At 62.3% G+C, this 17,643-nt stretch overlaps 2 protein-coding genes across 3 annotated transcripts; both read left to right on the forward strand.

Annotated features, from left to right (window-relative positions):
• The first annotated feature begins 578 nt into the window (after nt 1-578).
• LOC112317149 (aldehyde dehydrogenase family 3 member B2-like) lies at nt 579-4,429 on the forward strand. Of its 2 annotated transcripts, XM_053924618.1 has the most exons (9): nt 579-740; nt 1,173-1,283; nt 1,385-1,505; nt 1,713-1,798; nt 1,905-1,986; nt 2,203-2,589; nt 3,209-3,375; nt 3,878-3,977; nt 4,245-4,429. In XM_053924618.1, the coding sequence occupies exons 1-9, from the start codon at nt 579-581 to the stop codon at nt 4,427-4,429; spliced, it is 1,401 nt and encodes a 466-aa protein (XP_053780593.1). The 2 variants fall into 2 exon arrangements, with proteins under 2 accessions (XP_053780593.1, XP_053780592.1); XM_053924617.1 differs by lacking the exon at nt 1,905-1,986 and having other exon boundaries at nt 2,463-2,589.
• Nucleotides 4,430-9,820: 5,391 nt separating this feature from the next.
• Nucleotides 9,821-13,933, forward strand: ACY3 (aminoacylase 3). Its single transcript, XM_053923744.1, is given in 8 exon segments — nt 9,821-10,062; nt 10,951-11,065; nt 11,067-11,126; nt 11,373-11,441; nt 11,443-11,500; nt 11,642-11,749; nt 11,925-12,040; nt 13,724-13,933. Coding segments are annotated over 8 exon segments (978 nt in total).
• Nucleotides 13,934-17,643: the final 3,710 nt, after the last annotated feature.

The following is a 17,643-nucleotide window of genomic DNA, read 5'->3' on the forward strand; positions in this document are numbered from 1 at the left end:
GCCATGAGGTGCTGCTGAAGGCTGAAGACAGCCCTACTCTACGCACACAGACAAACGGACAGACACAGGCACAGACAGACGCACAAAGGCACAGAGAGGCACAGAGGCACACAGACACGGGGTCTCTGCCCCGCCCTGCCTGCCAGACACTCCCCCCACCCCACCCCGTACTTTGCTTTGAGACTTCAGCCACCTCCCCAGAGCAGATACTGAACCTTCCTCATGTTTTTGGTGCCTGTGGTACACCCTGGCCTCGGTTTCCCCATCTACCATGGCAACAGCTCTGTGGCCTCTTAGGCAAGGAACCCTCAGAGTGCCGGGCTAGGTCAGGGGACCCTGACCACTGTCCAAAGGATCCTGCTCCTCAGTCGTGCTTGTGGCCTGGTGGTGGGTGGAGGGGCAGGCATGAACGTGGGCAGGGGGCCTGTGTTGGGGTGCAGGGCCAGGCCTGGCCCTTGGGGTTACACGTGAGCCCCAGTGAGGGTGTGTGTGAGCCCACACGGGTGCAGGCAGGGCTGCAGCGGGTGCCCGAGAAGGTGGGGAGCCCTGGCCCACGCTCCCCCTTTGCCCCCTGCAGGATGGACCCCTTCGAGGACACGCTACAGCGGCTGCGGGAGGCCTTCCGCACCGGGCAGACGCGGCCGGCGGAGTTCCGGGCTGCCCAGCTCAAGGGCCTGGGCCGCTTCCTGCAGGAGAACAAGCAGCTTCTGCAGGAGGCGCTGGCGCAGGACCTGCACAAGGTGATGGCGGGGCCGGGGGGGGGGGGTGGTGGTGAGGCAGGCGTGGGCTGCGTCCCCAGCTCATTCTTGTTCCTTTAACAGCCCTTCCCTGGCACTCAGTGGGCACGGGCGCTTCCCACATTAACTCAACAAACCTGTGAGGCAGGTTCGATCGTTGTCCCCATTTTACCGGTGGGGACACTGAGGCACGGGGGGGTTATATGACTTGCCCAAGGTCCCACAGCTAGGCAGTGTCCGAGCTGGAACTGGAGCCCAGGCCACCTGGCCCAGCGTCTGAGCCCCTCACAGCTTACTGTGCCATGCCCAGGGAACGAGCTGTGCTGTCCCTGGAGACTGTCTCCAGATCCCCAGCAGGGACCTGTAGGGACCCCCACACTCGATCCCTTCCCTGTCCTGCTCCCCGCCTGACGCTCGGATTTCACCCCCACCCAGTCAGCCTTTGAGTCGGAGATGTCCGAGATCATCCTGTGCCAGAACGAGGTCCACCTGGCCCTCAGCAGCCTGAACACCTGGATGAAGGACGAGCCGGTGGCCAAGAACCTGGTGCGCTGCTGGCTGGGTGGGGGCAGCACCCACAGGACCCTAGAAGTAGGGGACTTTCAGGTGGCCCTTGGCGGGGCCTCACCGTCCACCCTGTGTCCCAGTTCACACAGCTGGACTCCGCCTTCATCCGCAAGGAGCCCTTCGGCCTGGTGCTCATCATCGCCCCCTGGAACTACCCCGTGAACCTGACCCTGGTGCCCCTGGTGGGCGCCCTCGCTGCAGGTGAGGAGAGGGTCCTGAGCCTCACCCCTCACCCTTCCTGGCCTAAAAGCCCCTCCCAAATGGGGCACGGGAGGTCTCAAAATTCCATCCTGCCATGCCCCTAGCCTCTCACACCCTCCCTGCGTCTCTGTGTTGCGTTCTGCTGCCAGCCTCTGGGTGGGTGTGGGGGGACCAACTCCCCACAGAGTTCCCCGTTTGACACTGCAGGGAACTGCGTGGTGCTGAAGCCATCAGAAATAAGCCAGGGCACAGAGAAGGTCCTGGCTGAGGTCCTGCCCCAGTACCTGGACCAGGTGAGGGTGGCCCTGCCCCATCAGCCCCAGTCCCTGCCCTTGCCAGGGAGGTTTGACTGTCCTTGGAGCTCACAATGTCCCCTGAGCCTCCTGTCCCTCCATGCAGAGCTGCTTTGCCGTGGTGCTGGGCGGGCCTGAGGAGACGGGGCAGCTGCTGGAGCACAGGTTCGACTACATCTTCTTCACAGGTGAGGGTGGCCCCGGCCAGTGCTGGGGGAGCTGGGGGATCCAAGGGCATGGTTGAAAAGACTGCGTGGGCAGGTGACGGAGTGGTGATCAGCCCGGCCTCTGGGCCTTGGAGGGGTGGGATCCTGGGGGCAGCACAGTGAGGGGCAGATTCAAGGTGGTGCCTGAACCATGTGGCCAAGGCCAGTTGAGAAGAGGGGTCAACCCCATGTCCCCAGGGAGCCCTCGGGTGGGCAAGATTGTCATGACCGCGGCCGCCAAGCACCTGACGCCCGTCACGCTGGAGCTGGGGGGCAAGAACCCCTGCTATGTGGATGACGACTGCGACCCCCAGACCGTGGCCAACCGTGTGGCCTTCTTCCGCTACTTCAACTGCGGCCAGACCTGCGTGGCCCCCGACTACGTCCTGTGCAGCCCCGAAATGCAGGAGCGGCTGGTGCCCGCCCTGCAGAGCGCCATCACCCGGTTCTATGGCGAGGACCCCAGGAGCTCCCCGGACCTGGGCCGCATCATCAGTGACAAGCATTTCCAGCGGCTCCAGGGCCTGCTGGGCTGCGGCCGTGTGGCCATCGGGGGCCAGAGTGACAGAAGTGACCGCTACATCGGTGAGTCCCGCTCTCCTGGCCAGGGGACCCTCTGGCCAAGGCCCTTCCACGCTGGAGGCCACAGCTGGGCCGAGATGGGCACTGAGGTTCCCACGGCCTCACTGCTGAAGCCCAGCCAGGTCCACGGCTCTGGTGCCACGATTCCACAACACTAATGCCACAGGTCCCCGTGGTCGAGCCTGTGACCCCGTGACTCCAAGGCCAGGCTTCTCTGAGCTGAGCCCCCAGCGTCCCAGGGCGCCCGAGTGCTCAGATCCCCAGCTTCCCTCCCACCATCTGCTGCTCCATGGCCGTGACCCAGGTCCTGTGAGCCCAGGATTCCCCTCCCGAGCCCCTGCCGGGCTGTCATTACAAAGCAGCTCCTGGCCTCTGGGCCACATGTCCCTGAGGTGCCACTGCTGCTCCAACAGGCTGGGACCTGGGACCTTGGGCTCCAGGGTCTGAGGTCCAGTCACCCTGCGACTGTAAGACCAAGGCTGGGGGTCCTCTGGGCCCTGGTTCCTTCTCAGGGGCTGTGGGGAAACTCTTCCCTAGAACCTCCCTGAGCCTGGAGCCCTGGGTTCCTGGGCCCTGCCCGAGGCCCCGCGCCCGGAACTGAGCTGTGCCCTGTGCCCGGCAGCCCCCACGGTGCTGGTGGACGTGCAGGAGACGGAGCCGGTGATGCAGGAGGAGATCTTTGGGCCCATCCTGCCCATCGTGAACGTGAGGAGCCTGGACGAGGCCATCGACTTCATCAGCCGCCAGGAGAAGCCCCTGGCCCTGTATGCGTTCTCCAACAGCTACCAGGTGGGGACTCGGGCAGGCCCACACAGCAGAGGAGCTGACAGGGGAGAAACTGGTGACCTCCCTCTCACAGCCTGTCCTAACCCAGGTCAGCTGCACAAGGGCGCCTGGCAGGACAGGGCTCAGCATCAAAAACTGGCCCAGTGTGTGGTTGATCAGCTTTCTGCCCTGGCCGGGGCAGCCTCCACCCAAAGAGCCCCTGCCTGCCGAGAGTACCCCCTTCCCCTAAGCCGCGCAGAGGTTCTGTAAAGGGGATCAGGGCACCCTCAGGAGTGGGGTAGAACAAAGTGGGTGTCTTACAGGCAGGCAGGCTGTCGCTCGCCACCCTTTCAGCCACCTCAGCTTCCAGTCGCAGCCCCTCTGTGTGGAAAGTGCCTGAGAGGCGATGTCTGCTCAGCAGAGGATGGAGACAGGGGCGACTCCTCTGCTGCCCCTGGGATGGGAGGGGCCTGAACCCCCTTTCCTGATGGTGAGCCCACCACCCAGCCTCCCTGCCTGCCCCCAGGTGGTGAACCAGGTGCTGGACCAGACCAGCAGTGGCAACTTCGGGGGCAATGAGGGCTTCGTCTACCTGACTCTGTCATCCATGCCTCTGGGGGGAGTCGGTGAGTCCTTCCCTCCTTCACGCTCCAGCCCCCACCCCTGAGAAGCCTGCATTGGTCCCCCAGACCCAGGAAAGCCCATTTTTGCCTTCACTCAGTGTTCAACCTTGGTCCAGACCCTGGGTCTCTCAAGGCCTCGGTTTCCCCATCTGCAAAAAGCGCTCTTAGAATGGTCTGGCTTTCCCTGCAGCCCTGCCAGTGGTAGGCAGCAGGCTGCTGCTGAGGCTGGGGGCTGCCCGGCCTCAGACCCACACTCCTGTGCTCACGCAGGCAACAGTGGGATGGGCAGATACCACGGCAAGTTCTCCTTCGACACCTTCTCCCACCACCGCGCCTGCCTGCTCTCCCACTCAGGCCTGGACAAGGTCAAGCAGATCATCTACCCACCCTATGCTGACTGGCACAAGAAGCTGATGACGTGGGCCTTGAGTGCCCAGGGCTGCACCCTTCTGTGAGGGCTCTGCCCACCTCCAGCGCCCTACCCCCCAAACCCTCTGTCTGACTGCTGCCCAGATGCTCACTGGCCCCTCTGCATTAGGGAGGGAGAACTCACCCCACCCCCAAGGCTGGGTCCTATAGTTAGAAAGGACTCCCTTGTATCAGGTCTATAATTAGGCTCCCAAAATACGGAGCTATTTCTAACAGCTTCACTCACACCTGACTGGGGAGCTGGGTTTGTCTGACCTGAAGTGGTTTGATCTTGAGCCCAGATCTGGCCAATTGCCGGAAGTATGTAATTGCCAAGAACTATGTCTGCTGCTGTGTGTGGAATCAACAGGAAGGAGTGCAAAGGTTGATTAGTGATGTCTGCTACAGGCAGGAAGGGGTAGTGCACATGGGGGTCATAGCTGTCACCCCTGCTCTCGACTCCCAGAATATCAGAGTGGGCAGAGTCTAAATCTGGCCCCTTTGTCTGACATATGGGGAAACTGAGGGCTAGAGACAAGATGGGGCTGAACTGAGGAAGGCAGGACAGAGCTGAGGGATGGTGGGCTTTCTTGAGAAATATGGGGTGGGGATCAATAAACAGAAGCTAGCTGGTCAGTTGTGGCAGCCTCGTGCTCTCTCCCTAGCCCTCAGTCTGGGAGCCCAATCCCCCTAGTCTTGCTTTGGTGGGCTCCTCACCCCTCAGAGCCTGCGCTAGTGGCCTGAGATTGGGGGAATAAGGGGGAGTATGATCCTCCTGCTCCCTCGGGGAGTTGTTGGGGATAGTTGTCTCCAAAAGGGTACAGAGTGGGCTCAAGAGAGGTGCTTAATGAGCTTGTTGATGAGTGAAGAGAAGAATGATTAAGGAAGGGAGAAGATGGATGTATGGGAGGATGGCTGGCTGGACGGGTGGATGGATGGATGGATGGGTGGGTGGATGGATGGGTGGATGGGTGGGTGGATGGGTGGGTGGATGGATGGGTGGATGGATGGGTGGATGGGTGGAAGGATGGATGGATGGATGGATGGGTGGATGGATGGGTGGATGGGTGGAAGGATGGATGGGTGGATGAGACAATGGGTGGATAGAAGGGCAAGTGAGTGGGTGAATGAGATGATGGATAGTTGGTTAGGTGGATGAATGAACTGATGGCTGGGCAGGCGACCCAGGTAGAAGCTAAGTGACCACTGGCCCTGGGTCTAAGTGAACCCATTCTGCCCCTGGAAGTTCTTCCTCAAAATGACCACTGGACTGGAAAGAGAGAGAGCCATAGGGACTGAGAAGAATCAGGGTCTCCGGGCCACGGTCTGGGCAGTGGGTCCAGCGAGCAAATAGAAGATAGTGCTCATGGAAGACTCTGGAAATTTCGCTGCCCTCACCACACCTGATCTCGTTCCCTTTGCTCTCTCGGCCATTGGTGGCTGTGGTGCAGGTAGGGCACAAAACCTCCGAGGGAAATGTGGCTCTGGGAGGGGCCCTTGGAGGTGGGTGGGCAGGGCGGTCCCAGAGTGCCGAACTCTTGGTGGTCCCTGACTGGCAGAGCAGGGTCTCGTGACTGCATCCCAGCAATAGAGGAGGCTGTTCAAGAGAGGCCACAAATGTGACGAGTGTCGCCTGTTCCCTGTCTCCTTGCCAGTTCCAGCCCTCTTGTTTCTCAGTCTTGGCTGACCAGCTCAGTCCTGGAGACAGTGTGGTCCAGACACAGTAGGAAGCCTGTCCTGCTTTTACGTCCCAGCACACGGGGGTGCCGAGAGCCTTGAGCCCCTCCAGGCTTTTGCTGAGCTGCTCTCTCCTCCCACTTCTCCCTCACTCCCACCTCATCCCACCCCCAGCACTCCCCCACCCTGCCCCCCCAGGAATCCGGCTCAAATTCCAGACTGGTCTCCATGGCCCGGCTGACATAGCACCCTACGCTTCCTTGCTGCAGCTCCCCCACCAGGACAGCTTGGGTGCAGAGCGCTGCATGGCCACCTCAGGACTGGGTGGCTCTGGGCAAGTCCCAGTACTTCTCTGAGCCTCTGTTTTCTGAGCTCGTAGAACAGGCTTCCCACCTGCCTCTTAGAGTCGCTGTGAGGGCTCAACTAGAGCACGTGTGTCTGGGCCCGGGTCCCCACTCCGGGGGGCTGTGGGGACCAGGCTCTTCTGTGAGCCGAGGCAGCGCTGGGCACAGGGGCCCTGGCTGCAGGGGGGCGCACAACCACACACCTTTCAGAGCCCCCCGGGGCCCTGTCCTAGCCTCGAGATTTTCAGGAGCAGCCTCTCCTTGACCGGCAGTCATGGGGTTCTCCTGCCCGAGGCTTGGGGGCCACCCCAGGGTTTCTTAGGGCTCAGGGGTCAGCTTCAGCCATCAGTGCTGGCTCCACTGTGGTCACTGACCAAAATCCAGAGTGGGCCAGTAAGAGAAACTGCAGCCCTGGCCAGGTGGCTCAGTTGGTTGGAGTGTTGTCCTGTAACCTAAGGGTTGCGGGTTCTGTTCTCGGTCAGGGCACGTGCCCAGGTTGATCCCCAGTCTGGACGCATGCGGTCCCTGGTCAGGCACCGATCCCCAGTCCTGGCGCACACGATGAGAAAAAGAACATGTCCTCAGCTGAGGATTAAAAAAAAGAAAAGAAAAGAAAACTACCACATGGGTGAGCCCTCCTCCCACCTTCCCCCAGCCCCCGGACACCAGGCCAGCTGGAAGGAGTGGGCAGAGCGGTGGGGGGATGCTGAGATGAGGGCACTGGCTGTGAAAGGCTGGCGGGATGGGGGTGCGTGAAGGCCAGAGTGGAGTTAGACAGTGCTGGGGATGGTGGCTGGTCAGGCAGGGGCTCCAAAGCTACTGGGCAATGGCCCTTAGGACTGGCTCCCAGGTCACATGGCCCTCCTGGGTCAAGCCTTACAAATGCGTGGGTTGTCTCAGGTTTTGACCTCTCTGGGCCTCAGTTTCCCTAACTGCAGTGAAGACGTTGGACCCGTTGTGATGCCTCTGCCCTCGGTCATGCCACTCAGGCTGCCCCTTCTCGCCCTCCCTCTTCAAGCCAGGGAGGCTGGGCTTAGGCCCAGAGAGGGTGCTGACTCCCTCAAGTCTCACAGCCTTTCAGGCAAAGGTGTCAGAGCCAAGGGGGCCCGGCGACCCCTCCACTGCGTGGGGCTCAGCGGGACACCTCCTCGCTGCTGTGACCGGTGTCCGGGACACAGATGTGAACATACAGTCCTCGGGCTTGCACACACACATGCCCTCAGTCTGGTTTGGGGGCTGCTGTTTCTGGGGGCTCTGCGCCAGCTCCCAGACCCCCTTCCGTTCTACAAACACCCTCTGAAACAGAGAAGTTAAACCCCATCAAGGGAGGGAAACTCTCCAGGACCCCCTCAGAGTTGGGGGCCCAGCACCTCCTCACAGGAAGCACTCTGGCCTCCAGCAACCCCCAAAATAGTCCCTTCCCCTCCCCCCACCCCCACCGAAAGCCCAGCCCTGAGTCAGCAGAACCTCAGCAGAGCTGGGTGGCCTCGCTCTCTCGTGGCTCCTGACTCCCACGAAGGCCCCTGAGGCCCCTGCCCAGAGCGCACAGGTAGCAGGGACTAGGAAAGAGGCAGACCCGGGCTCACCCGCTGACCCCTCCACCAGCCTCGGCCACGTCCTTCCACCTCCTGGAGCCCAGGTTTGATCGTGAAACAGTGAGCAACAGCTACCCACCAGACCCCAGGAGGGGGTCCCTGTCCCCCACCCCATGAGTTATCAGGGTGTCTTGACCACAGTGACCCAGTTCCGCACGTCATCACCCCCACTGCCCTGGTGGGAGCCACAACCCCACGACCCAGGGTGGCAGACAGGAGGGTGGAGGCAGACCCAGGCCCCACCACAAGCTGAGTGTGACTGAGCAGCGGCTAAGTGGGGTAGCCTGGAGCCCCGGCCACCAGGGCCCCCAGCTGGTGGACCTGGCTCTGGCCAGGGCTGGGCAGCCTAGGAGGACTAAGTCCGGAGGTGAGGAAGGCCTGGGAGGCCTGACTCAGAGTAGGCACCGGGTGACTGGGCTGGACAGTTCACTGCCCAGCTCTGCGTTGCTCCTCAGTGACCTGTGGACCATCCTCGAGGCCGCAACAGGGCCCCGGGAGGCTCTGGGAGGTTGTGGTCGCGTGTTCCCCTGTAGCCAGGGCCCCTTTGCCTGCCGCTGGCTCGGCTCACAGAAGAGCCTGGAATCCACCGTGCCCTCCCCCCACCCAGTGGAGACCCGGGCCAGACACACACAGGCCCTCGCTGAGCCCTCACAGCGACTGAGTTACATCTGCTGCTCTGGGGGCTGCGGGGGCAGAAGTGGGTGGCTGAGGGGTGAAGGGAACTGTGCATTCCTTGTCTGGGTGGCCGCCGAGGCACAGGCTCAATGAGTAACTTGCAGGGGTCTGGTCTGGTGGTGGCCCTGGGCTCAGCCAGTGGCTTGAGCGAGGGCAGTAGTCCAGGCCCACCCACCCTGGACGGGACACTTGTGAAGTAAACAGGCCTTGCTTGGCGGCCCTCCCAGGGCTCTCTCGGTGGCGGGGATTCACTTCATCCCAGGCCTCAAAGATTCCCTGCACGTAATTTTCCAAGACTATGTGCAGCTCACAGCGGGACCCCAGCCTGGCCCTGGGGGGTGGGGCTGCCCCAGAGGACGGAGGGCTGCAGGACCTGAATCAGTGGACTGTGGCAGCGACCAGTGCAACGTGGCGTGCAGCAGGACGTGGACACCCCACGCTCCTGACCTCTGGCTGGACCTCAGCCCGCACCACCCACCCCTGCTCTCCACCAGCCACTCATGAACACTTCCCACCTGGGGTTCCCCAGGTGCATAAATACCTGCCGGTGTAGGCGGGGCACATCCCAGCCCCGGGGGGCCAGGAAGCTGGGACGCCCACCAGCAGGTAAGCCCATGCTTCCCGCAGCCTGCACTTGTTCAGAGGAGCGTGCGGGAGGGGCTGAAGGAGCAGAAGTCGCCTGGCACCCTGACACCTCACAGCTGATGCAGGTGGCGCTCCCTGCTCCCATGCAGTGCCCTGGTTCTCCCATTTATGACAAGGGAGCATAATCCTCTTGCGGTCGGGATTGTGCCCTGGGGACCCATCACCCTGAATGTCTGGGCCCCTCTTCTCAACTCAGGGGCAAGCAACTCCTCGCCAAGGGAGCAGGAACACGGCCTCAGAGAAAGTGGGGCGGGCAGTGCTTCCCCTCCCAGGAGAAGTATTGGTGGTGGGAGGGGCTGCCGGCACCAGGAGGGACAAACCTTGAACTGCGCCACTGGAGGCACAGTGGACTCAGCTGAACGACCACCCAGCCACATCTTTTGACAGGCAGCCGACCTACCAACTGGGACCCATTAGGCCTCAAGGAGCTCACTGCCACCACCCCAGCTCAGAGTGCCGGGCCCCGCGTGGGTGCCAACCAGGCCGGCCACCCCAGCCGGGGATGTGCTCACTGCCTGTGCCTCAGGAGCCCCTGCGCCACGTGGCTGTGGTTGCGGGCACCCACGGCAATGAGATGCCGGGCGTCTACCTGGCCTGGTACTGGCTGCAGGCCCTGGGGGAGCTGCAGAGACCCAGCTTCTCTGCCATGCCAGTGCTGGCCAGCCCAGCAGCCGCAGCAGCCTGCCGCTGCTACGTGGGCCGTGACCTCAACTGCACCTTCACCAACACCTTCCTCACGTGAGCGTCCTTGTTGCTGTGGGGCCCCTGCCCACCAGGCTGGCCCAGCCCCTTGAACTGGCACTGAGGTCCTCACCTCAGACTCCCCCTCCAGCCACTAGCAGGGCATATCCCTCTGCTTTCACTGCTCGTCCTTCCTTTTTCAGCTTAAAGAAATCCACACTGATGTCATCTCCTCCAGGAAGCCCTTCCTGATCTCAGACTGGGTCAGGGCCTCCTCTGGGTTCCCCACACCTTGCCTTAGATCATCTCCCCATGCTGCATTTACTTGTCTGGTGCCCCAACCACTGTTTCACACCTTCCTTTACTGGGTATTCGCTGAGCCCCATATCTGAGCCAGGCTCTGGCCAGCTTGTATAAGAGAATGGGAAGTTGAACTGAGGCATTGTTCTCAGCTTACTGGGGGAGACAGAGGAAGAACCCAGCAACCACAATGCTAAATGCAGGGTGGGGGCTACACAAACCTGACCAAGGGTAGTCAGGGAAGGCTTCCTGGAGGAGGTGGTATCTCAGCCTGGTGAGTAGAAGTTAACCAGGTGAAGAGAGGAGAAAAGGATTTTCCAGGGAAGGGCCAGCAGGTGCATAGGTCTGAAAGAGAGACGAGCATGGTGCTTGGAAGTGTGGCCGAAGTGAGAGCTGATGAGCAGGCAGAGAGGGCCAGGCCAAGGTTTGAACTTTCCAGGAGTGGTGGGGAGCCAACAAGAGCCCTGAGAGAGGCAGGCGTGCTGCAGAGGCGCGAGGGAAAGGCCCTGGGGCTGCTCTGTCTCTCCTAAAGGGTCTCAGGGGCTTCGTCCTGTCAGCCCGTGAGGCCCCCTCCTCTCCCCCCAATAAACCTCTGACAATGGACTGAGATTGCGGTGGCTGATACCCCCATCCCTGCCCCTGCCGTGCCAGGCCCCACCTGGATGACCTGTACAAGGTGACAAGGGCCCGAGAGCTGAATCAGTTGCTGGGGCCCAAGGCCTCAGGCCGGGCCTTTGATTTCATCCTCAACCTGCACAACCCCTCGGCCGGCCGACGTGGGCACCTGCCTCATCGTGGAAGCCGCCCACATCATCTTTGCCCTGCACGTGAACCACCCCCTGCAGGTGACCTTGTGCTCGAAGCGTGCAGGCGAGGGAGGGTGGGGCTGGTGCCTCTGCTGGGGACTGGTGTGTGTGGGGGTGCGTCCCGGGCTCCAGTCCTGGGGATCTGCTACCTGCAGGTGCTTCAGGCCCTCTGGACCCCCCACCACCCCTCCCCACGTGGTCCTCTGTGCTTCTACTGTGCTCCTGCCCCTCCCCCCAGTATGCTCCCAATCCCCCAGGCAGGCCTAGGGCCCTGACCCAGCCCTCTGCTCGCACCTGCAGAACCCGGAGCTGGTCTGCCAGGTCTTCCTGTACTCTCTTCTTCCTGTCTGGCGAAGAGAGTTTCAGCATCCACTCAGTGGCCAAGAACGGAATGGGTGGGCCCAGACCTCAGCTTCGGGAGAAGTTACCAGGGGCTGGGAAGGGCAGGGCCAGATGATGGGCAGTGTCAGGAGCCTGGGGTCTGGAGCCCCTCCTCTCTGGAGTACCTGCCTGACCTCTTCCTTCCCGGTCCTCAGGCCTGGAGCTTGGCCCCCAACCTCAGGGAATGCCATGGGCTGACCTTTTCACCAGGACGAGGGCTCTGGTGGCCACAGCTCTGGACTTCATCCAGCTCTTCAACCAGGGTGAGACCCCCAAGGATTTGCCTGGAAACTAAGTCCCAAAGAGGAGAGGGCCCGGCCCAGGGACCAAGGAGCCAGACTCTTGGGCCGGCTGGGAAGCAGCCCCAAGTGGCCCCCATGGCCCACTCCACCCTGGTCCTGGTGGGAGGGACCGCTCATGCCCCAGCCTCCTGCATAGGCGCAGCCTTCCCTGCCTTTGAGATGGAGGCGTACAGAAACGTGAGCAGCGAGGACTTCCCACGCACCGAGGCCGGGGACCTAGCTGGCACTGTGCATCCTCAGCTGCAGGGGTGTGTGTGTGTGTGTGTGTGTGTTATGGGGTGTGCACTCATAGGTCACAGCCTGGGGGGTGTCAGAAAACTGAGGCACAGAAGCAGGGACCACGGTGCCTCCCATAGAGTCACACCAGCACCTCAGAATCAGGAGCAGGGGTACAGTTGCCTGGGTGCCCATGCCCACCCAAGTGTCTCTGTAGGGACCCTGCACAGCAGCCTGGAACTCTGGGCCACCGTGATGCTCACAGCACCTGTGGAGGGCACCCGGGGGCACCTCAACAGCCTGGATACCCCTCCTGGCTGCAGGAGACAGAGGGCGGGCAGGGGGGTGGGGCGGGAGGGTGGAGCAGGCATGACTCTGCTTGGAGGTGCAAAAACAGAGCCCTCTATACTCCAAGCAACTCTTCAAGCATCCTTATGCACATTAGCGGGGAGTCCAGCACCTCCCTCTCCAGGCCTCCCCTTCCTGAATGTTCCAGAAACTGGGTAATCCTGCTCCTGAATGTGGCAGGAAGAAGGTAGGAAAGAATGGGCAGCCAATCAGCTGCCATTCTGCGTGCTGCCACGTAGGGCCACTGTGGAACAAGCCCCCCGCCCCGCTCGTGGCAGTGCCCAAGCTGGGCGCCTTAGCCTCATTAGTAACTGTTCCCCAAGCCCCTCATCCGGCCTTCAGAGGTGAGAAGAGCTTCAGAGGGGGCTCCCTGGTCTGTCGGCTCAGGCCCTCCTCACTCCACCTCAAAGCTCAGCAGCTGAGCCCAGCAACCAGCCAGAGGCACCCCCTTCCATGAGGAGTCTTTGTGGGCCAGCAGGGATCAGAGGGGGACCCTCTGGTGTCAGAGGTGACTGAGTCATTCTGAACCTCTGCAAGGACAGGTGTGGGTCTGGGGGCCTCCACCTCCCTGGCTCGGCCCTGCCCCTCCCCCAGCACAAAGACATGGCCGACGGGCCTGTGCTGAGGATGCAGCAGGCACGATCACGGAAAGCGGAGAAATATTGGGAACAATGCGATATATCGAAACTACTCTAAAGGACCAAAGTGGCAATTGCAGGAAAAATCAGACTTGGTCGGGCTTCTTGCTGTGATTACAGCGTTGTGTTTTACTCTGAGGTGTTATCTTGTAGCAGCATTGTGGGGGGGCTCCATCCTTTCAGGGTTTGGGCCAGAGGGCCTTACCCCGCCTGCCCATCTGCCTTGCAGAGGCTAAGTAACAGCAGTCATTCTGAGTGATTTCTTTCACAATTTAAACACTTATTTAGTAAACTTTTATATTGTATTTACTAACTGCCAGGTGCTGTTTTAAGCACCATTAGTTTCAACCTCAGGATGACAGGGGGAGAGAGCACAACCCCCCATTTTACAGATGGGGAAGCTGAGGCACGGGGAGGTTAAGCGACGTGATCCAGGCCACACAGCTAGTAGGAATTCGAGCCCAGCCTTCCTTCATTATCTGTGCCCGTCACTACTAGGTTCTGCTTCCCAATGACGAACGGTCTTTCTAAGGGGACTGGTGTCTCAGTTCCCAGACACAGGGCCAGGTGGCATCTCAGTAGACACCCTGTCACATCGACGGAAGAAGTGAAGGAGTGAGTGGGCGAGGCCATAAGTGAGGGACATCTCTTGGGCAGCCCCTGCTGGGGTCGCCCGTCTGGGACTGGGGCAGAGGTCAGCCTCAGCCCCCAAGACCTTTTGCTCCCCTCCCAGGACGGGGACTTTGAGCCGCTGTGGCCCAGTGCACCCATCTTCCAGTTGGTCAGCGGCGAGGACAAGCTCCATGAGGGGGAGTCCACCGTGTGCCCCGTGTTCATCAATGAGGCCGCCCACTAGGAGAAGGGCATCGCCTTCCTGCAGACAGAGAAGCTCCCGCTCTCCGTGCCCGCCCCGCCTGTGCTGGCCCTCGCCCCAGCTCCCTAACCCAGGCCACGCCTGCCTGGCCTCGGTTCTCCCCTCAGAACAGTGGGTCCTGAGGCCCAATCCCCAGCTCAGGGGCCCCCTTTGCCATGGGCTTATGCCAAGCCCCCCACCTCCATGCCTCAGCTTCCCATTCTGTAAAGTGGAAGCTGTCCAGGGGTCCATGGTTTGTGTCCTCTGTCCTGTGTGGCCTCTCCCTGTGGCTGCAGCCTCTGGGACACATTTTGTGTCCTGGGGCCAGGGGAACTGTCTCCGTGCCCGCGATTGTCCAGGGAAGATCCTGTGCTGTGGGGAAACTTTGGGAAAGACAGTCCTCGGGCCAGCGGGCCGGCTTCCAGGGACGATGACCAGAGAGGGGCACCCCTCCACACTCCTGGGGCCCGTGAGTCGGCCTGGGAGAGCAGAAGTGTGTGCCCAGGTGTGTGCGCGTGTGTGTTGGTGTCTGTGCTTGTGCCTGTCCTGGGTGCTGAGTGTGTGCACGCTCACGTGTTTCTGAGAACCTCAGCACTGTCAGCGGGGGGGGGGGGGGGGGGGGGGGGGGGCTGTATGTGGCTGGGCGCATGGGCCGGATGTGCATCTCTGGGTGTGTGAAGGCCCCAGCACCCATGGGAGCTCAGGGGGAGTCGGCACTAGGGAAGGAGTGCAGCTGGACAAAGATCCCTCCACCCAGGACAGCAGGTCCAGGTGCAGGGACACAGCGGGGAGGTGCCTTGGCTTGGGGTGGGGGGAGGTCCTACCAGGGAGGCAGAGATTCCTCCACCACCCAGGAGGCCCCGTGTTGTGGTCGGGGAAGGAGTGGACCCAGGGTCTACTTCTGCGGTCCCTCAGTCCTGACCTAGGCAGCCTGTACAAGGTGTCCACAGCAGGGCGGAAGTGGGGAGGGTGGGTGGGACCCTGAGGGCAGCCCCATACCACCTGAGCCCCGCGGGGCGGAGTCCCTGGCTGGCAGCCACTCCCCTCTGCAGCCCGCCTGGCCCATCCGTCTCCCTGCAGCCACAGCTGCCACGCCGCCTCCTGCTATTGAGCAGCAAGATGAAAAGGTGTGAAAGATATGGGGACACCAGGGACAGGCTGGCAGGCAAGATGGATGAGGGGGCAGGGGGCCAGTAGGTGCCTCCGGCAGGAAGGGCTGGCCGGCCGGGAGGGGCTGTGCAGGGACGCGTGCCTGTGTGCCTGCTGTGTGCGTGGGGTGTGTGTGAGCGTGTATATCTGTGCACACGGAGCTTGTGCACGTGCGAACAGGAGTGGTGCAGGTTGGCACTTTTGTGTGCACGTGGGTTGGCATGTCAGTGTGGTTGTGTGCACGTGTGGGGGTTGTCCTATCGCACACACTCACACACACACATATGAGCCAACAGAACCCCAGGCTGGCCCACCTGGGAGGGTCCAGGCTGAGAGGGGCTACCAGGCCCCTCCATCATATCTCCCATCCCGCACTCGCCCCACTGTAGATCCTGGGACAGGGTGGTCTGGCCATACCTCATTGGGTGGCTCCTGGGGGACGCTGGGACCCTCCCTCACAAGCACAGAGAACTCCCCCCCCCAGTTTTGCCTAGCAGCAAACCCCAGAGCTGCTGCGGCCTTCCCCACACGGCTGGTTATGGTGTGTGCCAGGGCCGGCCCACCCTCTTCCTGCGGGACAGCCCCAGCCCCAGCTCTGCAGGCAGGTGTCTGGGAGCTTGGGACCGTGGCAGCAGACATGCCTGAGCTGAAGGGAGGCGTGAGGCTCTGGGAACAGAAGCCACTTCCGCTGTTGGCCCCTCTGTGCCCCCTCTGAGGTTGGCCCCCTCTGCCAACCTCACGTACCCAGTGCCAGACTCTGGTGGAGGTGGGGGGGCATTGGGGTCGAGCTGGCCTGGGGCACCCGGGTCAAGCATGCCCAGCCCAGCCTGCGGTGCTCTGGCCTCCTGTTCTGGTCTGGGGGCCAGCCTGGGAGGCTCCCTGCTGGAGTGGGCCAACCTCAGGTCCGGGCAGATGACCCTCTCTGGGCCATGTGGAAGGGATCGAATGGCCAAACAGCACTCTCAACTGAGAACAACCAGCTTTGGGGGACCCCACGCCCTCTGCCTTCCGGAGCAGTGATCTGGGGTGCCCTGAAAGCCCAGCACAGGGCCAGCAGGGGGCAGCCTGGAGACAATGCCCGGTCTGGCTGGAGAGAATAGACAGACTGAAAGACAGAGCAGACACCCACCCCAGCAGCCTCCAACCTCCCCATCGGGGTGCTGCGGCAGCTACTGCTCCCCAGGCTGGGCCAGCCCGTCCCAGGCAGAAAAGATTATGCACTTAGTTCAGTTGGGGAAACCGAGGCACAGCTCCTTGGGCCAAACCATCAGGAGGACAGGCTTCCTCCCACCCAATCTGGGGGCTCTGTCTCCGCCTGACATGCCACCGCCACCCCTGGGGATTCTGCAGCCACAGCCCCAGGCCAGAGGCTGGGTCCTGGTGAGAGCGCGCCGACTCTGCCCTTCAGCCCTCATGCTGCCACCACTGCTGTGGCCTCCCAACCTCCCTGAGGCCCCACTGGCCCCCAGCCCTCCAGTCACCCGGCCTGGGCCCCTGCGGACCACCCAGCCTGTCCTCAAGATGGGCCCCCACCCTTGCCTGGGCCCATTGATCAGGAATGGCTGGGGGGCTGCTAGCTGGGAAAGGAAGGGAGTGGAGGGGGACCGGGAGGGGCAGAGGGAGGCTTTGCCACGTCACAACCTTCCCACCTGCCCTCCTCCCGCACAGCGTCCCCAGAGCAGGACAAGCGCAGCAGACAGCGCAGCAGGAGGGTGGCCCGGAGAGGGGACCCCGCACAGCCCAGAGCCAGGGTCCCTCCTGCAGAGCCCAGGTGGACAACCAAGGCCTGAGCTGTCGGGGAGGGGAGAACAGTCCTGCCAAGAGACCGGGACGGAGTGAGCCCCTGGGAGCCGAGCTGTGCTGCTGAACGCACCGGGAGACCAGGAGTGGCTGACCGCCACCGGCGCCTCGCACCCCCTCCCAGGGTGGGCAGGGGCCCAGGCTGAGCAGGGCTGTTCCGGGAGCTGGACACCCAGGCTGTCCCCATGTCAGGTACGGTGCTGGCCAGCCAGGGCAGCCCCTGGGGGGCTCAGGCTCCAGGGAGAATGGGGCAGAGCAGGGACTGGGTGTGGGGACCAAGGAAACCCCACTGCACCCAGGCCCTGGGCAACAGGGCGAGGCAGGGGCACCCCAGGCTGTCAGGGCAGGGCTGATGGGCCCGCAGCCACCCATGCGCATGATGGGTGCTGACAGGCAGGGGACAGCGCCTTTTCTGGGAGGCGAAAGCCTTACCAGACGTGGGTGGCCTTGGGCCTGTCCCCTCCCCTCTCTGGGCCTCACCCCTTGTGGATCAGGGTGAGGGCTGGGCAAGAAGCCTTTTACGGTCCCTCCAGACCTGACTCCATGCTTGTGGAAAATTCATCTCCCAGCCCTGAGGAGCGCTGGCTTTTAGAGGAACTGGGCAGAGGACAGGCCCCTCCCCAGAGTTTCTGCGGGTGCTGAGGGGCAGGACACTGATTGGGATGGGATGGGGGCTCCTCGAAGATTTGGGAGCCAGTGACCAGCCTGTGAAGCCCCCGGCAATGCCATGAGTTTCTCTCCTTGGGGCCCACCACCAGGGACACTGGGGGCTGGACGTCGTGCCTGCAGTTGCCCATCTGATGGCCTGATCCCCGGTGGTGGAGAACATCTGCCTATCCACCCTTCTTGCC

Source organism: Desmodus rotundus, chromosome 5 (genome assembly GCF_022682495.2).
Source record: "Desmodus rotundus isolate HL8 chromosome 5, HLdesRot8A.1, whole genome shotgun sequence".
Lineage (NCBI taxonomy): Eukaryota > Metazoa > Chordata > Mammalia > Chiroptera > Phyllostomidae > Desmodus > Desmodus rotundus.